The sequence below is a fragment of the Mercenaria mercenaria genome, chromosome 1 (assembly GCF_021730395.1).
Source record: "Mercenaria mercenaria strain notata chromosome 1, MADL_Memer_1, whole genome shotgun sequence".
Lineage (NCBI taxonomy): Eukaryota > Metazoa > Mollusca > Bivalvia > Venerida > Veneridae > Mercenaria > Mercenaria mercenaria.
This window is the reverse complement of record NC_069361.1, coordinates 93,594,285-93,606,491: the sequence shown is the minus strand read 5'-3', so window position 1 is coordinate 93,606,491 and position 12,207 is coordinate 93,594,285. Positions and strand designations below refer to the sequence as shown.

Here is a 12,207-nt window from a genome sequence, read left to right as displayed (position 1 = left end):
TTTTTTTGTTTTTTGCTCTGCAGACCCTATGTGCAATCAAGCGGAACCATGCAGATTACCCAAAGAACATCCAGGCCAAGGTTTTGGACAAGATGTTGTTTGAAGAAAAGCATGGACAAACAGACGGACAATGAGTGATTACAATTAGCTCACCCCAAGCACTTTATACTCAGGTGAGCTAAAACACACTAAATACATGTATGTTAAATACCAAACAAAAAAATTCATCTGGGTTATGCCCTTATGAAATTACTCTGCCAGACATTTAACCTCTTTAAATCAACAGAAGTATGCACCTTTATATCATTTCTTAAATTTCAGCTTAAATGAATAAAACAAGAGCTGTCTCCACAGGATGACACATGCCCCCGATGGCACTTTGAATGAATAGTTATGGCCGATGTTAGAGTTTAGGACCTTTAACCTACGGACCTGGGTCTTGCGCGCGACATGTAGTCTTACTGTGCCACACATTCATGCGTAGTTATTTTAAAATCCATGCATGAATGACAAAGATATGGACCGGACACGCCCATCATTGCACTATCATGAAATATGACCTTTAACGTCTAAGTGTGACCTTGACTTTTGAGCTACAGACCTGGGTCTTGTGCGCGACACGTCGTCTTACTGTGGTACACATTCATGCCCAATAATTTTAAAATCCATGTATGAATGACAAAGATATGGACCGGACACGCCCATCAATGCACTATCATGAAATATGACCTTTAACATCTGTGACCTTGACCTTTGAGCTACAGACCTGGGTCTTGCGCGCAACACGTCGTCTTACTGTGCCACACATTTAGGCTTAGTTACTTAAAAATCCATCCATGAATGACAAAGATATGGACCGGAAACAACCAACTAAGTGTGACCTTGACATTTGAGCTACGGACCTGGGTCTTGCGCGCTATATGTCGTCTTACTGTGGTACACATTCATGCCAAGTTATTTGAAAATCCATCCATGGATGACAAAGATATGGACCAGACACGAAAATTGCGGACAGATCGACAGACGGTTCAAAAACTATATGCCTCCCTTCGGGGGCATAAAAATCTTACTTGCGACGCCATTCCCTGACGAACTATGACAATGTTGGTTTGCACCACCTCGGCTAAGCATAGGATAGCCTGAAACAAATATGTAAATGATGTTCATGCAGCACACATATATATATATATATTTACTGTTAGATGTTATTTTTCAGCATTTTAGTTCCCTAGAAGAAACCAGGACACTGGTACACCACTTCCTGTCAGTGTATAGTCATATGTTATTTGTCTGATAATGCAAGACTAAGTAAACTTTCGCATCATCTTTGAGTGGGTGCGGGTGTTTCGAGGTTATAAATATGGGTAGTAAAAAGGGGAGGGTAAATCCCAAACAAGAGGCCATAATGGCCCTAAATGGCCCTAAATGGCTCACCTGACTCAAATGGGTACATGAATTCTTAGCAGAGGACCTCTGCACAATGCTTCATGTTAAAATGATTATTAAAACTTTTTCCTATTTAAGTCTATGTAAAAGAACTGAGCCCCCGGAAAGCCTGTTCTATCTTGACACTAAGTGCATGATTTGAACATACTATGTAGATGGCCCTACACAATGCTACATGCTACATATCTTAGCTCAGGGCAGTATGGTTGCAGACAAGGAGATTTTAAAGTTTTTCCTGCATAAGTCTAAGTAAAACATGTGGCCCTAAGGGCAGGGCCAATTTGAAACCTAGGGGCATAATCTGAACAAACTTTATACCATAAAGTTATAACTTGTGCCTGGGTTTGCATTCCGGAAGTCTACAATTGTTGATAGTTTTATATCTATCAAAACCAATCACCTTACTTTAAACATAATTTCAGTTTTAAATTAGCTGGGGAACTGATATAACTAGAGCTATTACTGAAGGTGATGTAAGTACCCCACACACGCTGACACAGTATATTGCAATTTGATGCACACAAGACTGCATAATTTTGTGGACTGTATGTATATAGCATAGTGACAAAAAAAACAAAGTCCCATAACTCTGCAGAATATTTATCTAAAAGATCATAACCTGCACCATGCAAAACTAGGGTTAGTACTGACCACTTGTGTGAAGATTCATTAAATTATGTGCAATGGTTTGCGAGACAAGGCATGCACATTTATTTATTTATTTATTTGGGTTTTACGGCGCACCAACACAGTATAGGTTATATGGCGCCAAACAGGACTACAAATTTTGGTTCCACATCTCATTTACATCGAAATAAAAACATGAGGTATGGAATCAAAATTTGCATACCTGCTGGAATCACAGAGTTACTGCAAAACCAAGTGTTAAGACCCTATTAGTAGCCTCATGCAACGGTAATGCAGTGGTTCCAATTCTTTTCATACACAGATCGTCCCAGAACCTAGGCGCGCACAATATGCAGACTCTATGTATATAGCATAGTAAGAAAAAACAAAGTCCAATAACTTTGCAGAATATTTATCTTAATAATAACATGCACCATGCACAACTAGGGTTGGTACTGATCATTTGTTTGAAGTTTCATTAAATTGTGTGCAATGGTTCGGGAGATTAGGCTCCCACAAGATTGCATATGCAGGCTCTATGCATATAACATAGTAACAAACAAGAGCTGTCACGGGAGACAGGGCGCTCGACTATTTCAATGCTGGATAATGAAACTGGGCACATCTGGGGAAACTGGAGCTGTCACTGGAGTGTTTAATGACTCCAATGGTGGATGAAGATATTGCACAATAGCTTGAGTCTGTGTCAAATATATTAAGTAATAAGAGAGGTAAAGATAAAGTGTATCAAAACACTATATAAGTATAATTCTAAGCAAAAAGGGGGCATAATTCATAAAATATTGGTGCAAGAGTTATGCACCTTGTGTCATATGATGTGGGTGATAATGTGGAACAACTACTTCAAGTCTGAATCAAATGCATTTAGTAATAACTGACCTATAGTGAAAATGCATCAAAATTAACCTTAAATTCTAAGTAAAAGAGGGCATAATTCATGAAACATTGGTGCCAGAGTTATGCACCTTGTGTCATATGATGTGGGTGATGATGTTGAACAAATATTTTAAGTTTGAATCAAATCCATTCAGTAATAACAGAGATAGAGTGAAAGTGCATCACAACTTTAACCTGAAATTCTATGTAACAAGAGGGTCATTGACCCTAAAGCGCTCACCTGTGTACAATGCTTCAAGTTTGTTTGTATAACGTAATGGTACAAGTACAGAGTTAGGTTTCTTCTATGTTAGCCTGTATTATATACATGTCACAGTTTTTTTAACCTAGGGCAATAATTTGAACAACTGCAATAGACTGTACAACTCTGATATCACCTGCCAAATATCAATGCTCTAGCTATTATGGATTCAGACAAGATGTTTTTCAAAGTTTCTTATATATAAGCCTTTAGTAAGTGCATGTCATACACAGGGGCTTGGCCATTTTTGACCTTTGGGCAATAATTTGGACAATTATGGTAGAAAGTCAAACCCTTATATCACACGCAAAATATCAAAGCTCTAGAGAAAAAGATTTTTAAAGTCTGATAGCTGAAAACCTATTATTAACCAAAAAGACCCATATGTTCAATGAACTGGAACCATTTGAACAATCCTGAAAAAGGGTTACCCAGAGATCATTTGTGTAAAGTTTCATCAAAATCCATTCACTGGTTTTGGAGGAGATGTTGTTCGAAGAAATTGTTGATCAAAAGTAACCACGCCCTCTGGCAGCCATGCTTTTTGACTAATCAGAAAAATTTGAACACTATTTGTTGAAGGTCACACAAGGACAATTTGTGTGAAATTATTTTAAAATCGGGTTAAGGTGGAATGCGCCTAATTTGAAGTTGTTGGGTTCCGTTTCAAAATTTTGTTTAATGTAAAATTCAGCATATTCCTCATAGAATGCGTATTTTACATTTTTGATATTTCTGTAACTTTTTTCTCTACAAACCTTCAAACACGACCACTGACGTCCATTTTTGATGAACCATGATTTCACGTCCTTCAGACTGTTTTCGTAGATCATTCTGTTCAGTCAACAAGTATCGATTTGCTTGTTTCTCATCATATTTTCATTTAAAAATGTCCTTGAAATGGTGTATAAATTGTGGAGATCATTTTAACATTGAAGTCGATACTTACGTTAAAGTGACGTCAGAGCGACAAATATGACGTTTAGTTTTGAATAAAAAGTTTGCGGTAATCTTGTCTCATGTAAAATCCAAACGATAGAATTTGACAAAAAACTAACATGATGATGAAAACTTTATTTTCTGTCAACTGAAGGAATAAAATTATGGGGTCACCAAATTCATTTTCGCGTAAAATTACGTTAATTTCTGTGTAGAACTCAGATTTTAATGTTTAGATTATATTTAATATATGAGAATGCGACAAAATCAACACCCCATTACCCTTTGCGCTGAATTACATTACTCTACTCCTACCCCAGATAAAAAATGCGTAATTCAATGGATTTTGTGATTCTCGTGATCAAGACAAACTCATTTTTAACCTATTTTAAGTAGAATTAATCAAAAGAGACCTTTACAACCATTAAAAATTTCATTCAGCGTTACAAGTGAAATGATTTATCTCGCAAGTTGATAATACATGAAAACTCATGTATCGATGCACATTACACTGTTAATATTTACAAAAAACAAAACAACAAAACAAAAAATTAATGACCGAATATAGTGAAAATCCTTTATTTTAATTATCTCAACACATACCTGTATACAATTTCATCACAGGCAGCTATTTCCGTGACGTATTATCTATGCGTAAAAAATTGTTACATAAAGCAAACAAATATAGGCCTACATTATAAATATATGCCATAAATATCTTATTAGTTAATATAGGTGTCTTCTAAATGAAGCAGATTCGAACGACAACCAGTCTTCAGAAAATAATACTGGAGTAAACATAACCTGCCCAACCTCGGCACAGTATGAAAAAAGTAAAACGTAGGTGAAAATGAGAAATATTCATTTCAACATAACACATAACTTGGAAAAAAGTGCTAATACAACTTTTAAAATTTAGAAAGCCTTTATGTAATTATAACATCGTTCTCGAGTAAACATTATTTTATCTAACTTTATTACAAATTTTAAGTTTTGGAATTACTTCGATTGTTTGGAGAGTAGTCAAGCACCCCGATTTCAAATAAAGTATATCCTCCTGATTAACTGCAGGAAAACAGCATATTTGTTGTATGGAGGCTGTTGCTTTGAAAAGGTTCATTTATTTAGCAACTTGGCTAGATAGAAACACTATCGTTTGCAAAGAGGTTTTAGCTCTCCGGAGATGTGTGTAAAAATGTTATCCTTGTATTCATAGACACATAATAGAAACATATTCCATACAAAAAAAAATTGTTTCCTAATATTAGAAATATAAGAAATAAAGAGTAAAGACTCTCCTAAACATTCCATGACATAAAAAAGAAAGAATTTTTTTTTTAGCTCTGTTTTTTATGTTATGCGGGGAAGTTAACCTAACCAGCATTCCTGGATTCTGTATTCTCAACAAATAACTTCTACCTTAATCACATGTATCAGAGGTGGATTACGAATGATTTCGGACACGTGCTTTCTATCAAATCGTCACACCCTACCTGGGGACCGAACTTGCGATCAATAGATCTGCGCTCCTTCTATTGTGCTAAGCTGAGTGGGGCAAAAGAAAGAAAGAAAGAAAACAGCGGTTGTGCCTGACACTCGCTGTAACTCAACGAAACCTCTCTTATATCATGAATACTGAACTTGTAGAAGTTATGATTTATTTCAAATAGCGTCTGTGGTATAAGATTTCAAAATAATGAAACTGTAAAACCAATTCCGCCATCAAATTATGTGAACGTATGCGTGGTGCGGATAATTAACCGGGCAAGCCCATGTCCACCTATCTTATGGTCAGATGTTACTAGGGTGGTGAAGTAAGAAACGAAATTGTAAAAATGTAAGACCTTGGGAGGTGTGTGCGTGCATGCGTGCGTGTGTGCATACTTAGGGAAGGTTAGGGATTATATTAAGAAAAACAAGATACAAACAACCTTTACTCCCTTGGAGTGACGGTTGAATCAAGGGTCATACATCTGAAATCGCAAACATTAGAATATTTGAATCTGTTGTATAATATTGATCAATGATATTGTATAAAAATGCTTTCTGTTTGTGTTTCAAGTGTGAAAACTCCGAACAATAAACACAATATTCTTCATGTTAGCACCCTTACAGAAGCAAGCCTCTGTGGCATACATGCTGCGTATTTGCTGTGTATATGCCGCGAACACAGTAGTACGCCAGAGGAGTACATTTTACATACACCGCATGCCGCGTACATGCCGCGTACTATTTCGACGAGTACACAGCATGTACGCAGGAGGTCACTAGTACACTTCAAGTACGCAGCACAGACTCTGAAAATTTAAGGAGTACACTGCATGTACGCAGGAGGGACTTGTACAAGAAAATAGTACACTGCATGTACACCGCAGATACTTTGAAATTTGTGCAGTACACTTCATATACGCGGGAAAGACTTGTACAATTTCTTTTGGCATTTATACTTAGTTTTTTGTTTATAAGTTAAAGTCTGAAGTAAACTTCATATACACGGGAGGGACCTGTTCATTTTCTTTTGGTGTTTATACTTTGATTTTTTTTAGGTAAAAGTCTGAAGTACACTTCATGCAGGAAGGATTTGTACATTTTTTTTTTTTGGAAGCAAGAACTTGATTTTCGAGTAACTTTTATCTTAATAGCATAGAATAGTTCAGATTACCGGTATTCTGAACAATGAAAATTTGCCAAACTATTTGCAATGTTCAGTAGTGATTTCTGAGCTGCACCTTGCATGCAGTGTAAAAATATATTCTTTTTCATTTTGAATTAATCCTGGAGCTTTCTAACTTGGATAACTGAAAAGCCTTATTTGAACTTCGTTGCATTACATTTTGTAATACATGAAATAATTACCAAGATAATGCCTCAACAGTGCCCGAATGAGAAGAATTAATAGCTCTCACTGTTATTTGAATACTCTTAAGCAAAACACCATTCTATCGTGTTTTATAAAGGCTTTAATGCTCATTATGTTAACTCATTAAGGCCTCACCAAATTAAAAAGTTGTCCATCGGATTTGCCGCTCGTATATTTTCAGAACGTTTTTGGCTAATTGCGCTCGCCCCATTGGAAAAAATCAATCCAAAATTTTTTGGTGCGCTACTTTTTACGGACGTAAAAGTGTATAAATGCTTATATATTCCAGTCCTAGATTGTTCTCAGATGGATTTTAATCAAAATAAATAAATACATACTACGCACACATCGTCTATAATAAATCATAACACTTATATTTAGTTGCATTATTAAAGTTGATTCCCCTTGATGCAGTTACGCCATTTTTTTCAAATGTTTACCAAATTACATGCTACAAAAATTGATTTATTTCATTGAAAAGTGGATGAAGAAAAGCATACTAATTTATTTGAAAACATCAATCTACATTATTTTGGTAAGGGTAAATACTTATTGATGCATGTCACTTATCTTTTTTCTGTTTTTTTTCTGTTTGTTTGTTTGTTTTGGGTTTAACGCCGTTTTTCAACAGTATTTCAGTCATGTAACGGCGGGCAGTTAACCTAACCAGTGTTCCTGGATTCTGTACCAGTACAAACCTGTTCTCCGCAAGTAACTGCCAACTTCCCCACATGAATCAGAGGTGGAGGACTAATGATTTCAGACACAATGTCGTTTATCAAATAGTCACGGAGAACATACCCCCCGCCCGAGGATCGAACTCACGATCCCGCGATCCGTAGACCAATGCTCTTACCTACTGAGCTAAGCGGGCGGGTTCCAAATGATCAGCATTTGCATACGAAAGTTGGTGGGGTAAGGAATTTACATTATCACAGCAGTTTCGCCACAAGAGTACACAGCATGTATGCAGCAGGAGTACACAGCAGGAGTACACAGCATGTACGCCGCAGGACTCGGGTCAGGAGTACACAGCATATAAGCCGCAGGAGTACACAGCATTTACCCCACAGGGGTAGTACACCGCAGGCTCATTTGCATGTGAAAAGTGTATGTGCCGTGTACATGCTGCGTACTATTTCCCGCATGTGTACATCCTGTGTACTATGTAGTCCACAGCATGTACGCAGCAAGTAGTACGTGGCAGAGCTCATTTGCATGTCAAAAGTGTACTACAAACGTACTATCGGTGTATGTGCGGTGTATATCCTGCATACTATTTAAAGCCCTTGATTTCAGTACACATCATGTACGCATCATATACACTGTATGTACACAGCAAGAGTACGCAGCAGGCCTTTTTCTTCTGTAAGGGCAGTGTTTTACAACGGAAAACATGTTTATTGGTACTCTGAATAAGAAAAATATGAAAAAAAGCTTTATCATATAGAAAGTATATCTAAAGAGACTTTCAGAAAAAACATGATCAGTATTTTCAGCAAAGTTGTCGTATTGGCGTATGTTATACATTCTGCATATTCAAACCATTTCGCAATGAAGTCGCCAGTTTTACAGTTACGAAGACCTCTTTTGAAAGGAAAACCCTCTTTCTCACGTTCCATGATTCGTTTCTCGCCTGTAGTGAACAACTGATGAATGAGAATGTAAAATACTAAGATTTGAAAAGAGATATATCAGAAAAACAGCCAAACTAAGCTATGTTGTGATTTGGGGGTAGGGGTAGTGTAATGTAATTTTATGCGAAAATGAATTCGGTGACCCCATAATTTTATTCCTTCAATCGACAGAAAATAAAGTTTTCATAATCATGTCATGTTAGTTTTTTGTCAAATTCTGTCGTTTTGGTTTTTCATGAGACAAGATTAACGTGAACTTTTTATTCAAAACTAAACGTCGTATTTGTCCCTCTGACGTCACTTTAACGTAAATATCGACTTCAACGTTAAAATAATCTCCACAAATTATACACCTTTCCAAAGACATTTTTAAATGAAAATATGCTGAGAAACAAGCAAATCAATACTTGTTGACTGAACAGAACGATTTACGAAAACAGTCTGACGGACATGAAATCATGGTTCATCAAAAATGGACGTCAGTGGTTGTGTTTGAAGGTTTGCAGAGAAAAAAGTTACAGAAATATCAAAAAAGTAAAATATGCATTCTATGAGGAATATGCTGAATTTTATATTAAACAAAATTTCGAAACGGAATCCAACAACTTCAAATTAGGCGCATTCCACCTTAACAGTTTTATACAAGAAACGTGGAAATTCTACGAAAACCAAGTTTTCAATTGCATCATGCCAACAGGTTCTTTAAAAAAATTTGGTCATATTCTATCAAACATATATTTTTTATTATAACTATGACCATATTTTTCTATTTTTAGTTACCCAATGGCATTAAAATGACCTTTCTGTCACACACACACAAAAAAAATATTTGGATCTCAGTGAGATTTGAACTGACACCCTTCCATTCCAAAGCACAACAAGAGCTGTTGGATGACGGCGCGCTTGACTATTCGAAGAATTGATTGAAGAATGGAGTCAAAATATTTCTACAGATATTCAGACAAAACAAAAAAATACATTAGACAAACAATGTTCCTGTATTTGTGGATTTCGATAAGTCTTGCACTAAATGGCAATGTGTGAACCAATACCAAAGTCCAACAAGAGTGCCAGAATGTCACAATATACGCCCGTCACAGCAAATTTCTTTACTCTAGCACCTGTATTTGCAAATGGAATTTTAATTTTGTGGTTGTTTAGTAATCATTGTAAGTCTTTTGTTTTTCTAAGTCCACAAAAAAACTCCTTACCAGGTAGAGATACCTTAAAATACACCTAAAATTTGAAAGTAACATCTATGTTGTACCACAGAAAAGTGGTCTTGTTTTTTCCCTACGGTCAATTATAAAAAAGTTACAATATAAGTTATTTATAGTAACAACTAAGGGAAGGTAATCTTAAAAAAAAAAAAAAAAAAAAAAAAATCCAAAAAAAAATTTTAAGTCCACACAAAAATCTTTACCAGGTAGAGATTGGTCAAAATACACCTCATAATTGGATGTAGCATGCATGTTGTACTACAGAAAAGTGGTCTCGATTTTTCCCTACGACTAGTAATGAAAAAGTTACAATATAAGCTATTTATAGTAACAACAAAGGGAAGTAATTCTAAAAAGGGAACTGCGCATGACACTTCGTCTCATGATGGTGTATAATTGTGCCAAGTTACATCAAAATCCCTCCATGCATGAAGAAGAAATGCTTCGGACAAAGTCATTCTTGTATCTGACCTTTGGCCTCTAAGTGTGACCTTGACCTTAGTCCTAGGGACCTGGTTCTTGCGCACGACACTCCGTCTCGTGGTGGTGAACATTTGTGCCAAGTTATATCAAAATCCCTCTATGCATGAAGAAGAAATGCTCGGGACAAGGTTTTCATTCTTGTATCCTTTGACCTGTAAGTTTGACCTTGACCTTAGACCTAGGGACCTGGTTCTTGCGCATGACACTCCGCCTCGTGGTGGTGAATATTTGTGCCAAGTTATATCAAAATCCCTCTATGCATGAAGAAGATATGCTCCGGACAAAGTTTTCTTTCTTGTGTCCTTTGACCTCTAAGTGTGACCTTGACCTTAGACCTAGGGGCCTGGTTCTTGCACATGACACTCCGTCTCATGATGATGAACAACTGTGCCAACTTTCATCAAAATCCCTCCATGCATGAAGAAGATATGCTCCGGACAAAGTCATTCTTGAATTTGACCTTTGACCTCTAAGTGTGACCTTGACCTTAGACCTAGGGACCTGGTTCTTGCGCACGACACTCCGTCTCATGATGATGAACAACTGTGCCAAGTTTCGTCAAAATCCCTCCATGCATGTAGAAGATATGCTCCGGACAAAGTCTGTGGACGCCGCCCGCCCGCCCGCCCGCCAGGGGCGTTCCCATAATACGTCCCGTTTTTCAAACGGGCGTATAAAAAGGGCCATTATTCAGCCAAAATAGTTGTCAGAGTTATGTACTCTTGCCTACAGATCGAAATCATGATGATAAACAAGTGTTTAAAGTTTAAAAGCCATATGTCAAATAGTTTTGACATAACGTGGACTCTTGTATGAAATCAGAACCAATTTCCAAGTCCAACAAGCAAATTCGATGAATTGGTATCCCCCGCCGAAAGGGTTTATGGTGAGGAATGGTAAAAGAATATATCCGGCAAAAAGTTAAGGATGTTAATAAGAAGCAAATAATTTCATTAGTCAAAATCAATTTAACAGAAAACAAATGTTTAATTAAAGAGTACATAATAAATGTATGATACTTTGATCCTGACTAAAGAATTCATTTTGAATGGGATATGCTTACTGTAATAAGCTTAGCTTTTAAAATTAAATACAGTTAATTGAAATGTGAGCTTGAAGTTTAACTGGAACAAAATATTGTCTTTGAGTGGTTTGGCACCAGGTGTTGCTGTTTAACATGTACATTTGAACTTAAAAGAACAGATGTCCTTAAGAGAACACAGGTAAGATATCTTGAACATGGCTGAAGGCAAGGTTTGTGCAGTCACAACTTAACATGTTGAAGGTTTGAACATTTGTACATAAAAGAACAGATGTCCTTAAGAGAACACAGGTAAGATATCTTGAACATGGCTGAAGGCAAGGTTTGTGCAGTCACAACTTAACATGTTGAAGGTTTGAACATTTAAAAAAAAGAAAAAGAAAAAAGGAATGGAAATATATTTATGTATATATATATATATAGATATATGTATATATTTATAGGGGGTGGGGGTGCGGGGAAATGGGAGAGGAAACAAAATTTTACATGTTGATTATAAATATTGATGGAAAATTAAAAATGAAGAGGATGCATGATCAGGGGTGGGCATGACTGGGATGAGGAGTGAGGTGGGGGAATGGTAAAACTTGCATGTTGATAAATAATCATGGAAGGTCTGAACAAATCTAAAATAAGAAATGAAAAAAAAAAAAATTTTTTTTTTTGGGGTGGGGTGGGGGGGGGGGGTGTGACCAAGGCAAGTGGGTGACCAGGTGTGGGTGCGCAACTTCACAAGTTTATAATAAATGTTCACAGAAAAGAATGAAAGAAATTTAATGAAATACTGCCAAATG

General features: G+C 36.5%; 1 protein-coding gene across 1 annotated transcript in view; it reads right to left on the bottom strand.

Annotated features, from left to right (window-relative positions):
• Positions 1 to 12,207, bottom strand: part of LOC123530115 (uncharacterized) — a 379,601-nt gene that overhangs the window by 170,842 nt on the left and 196,552 nt on the right. Inside the window, exon 9 of the mRNA XM_053517535.1 lies at positions 1,071 to 1,139. Within this exon, the coding sequence (XP_053373510.1) occupies positions 1,071 to 1,139 (69 nt within the window). The remainder of the gene's footprint in view (positions 1 to 1,070; positions 1,140 to 12,207) is intronic.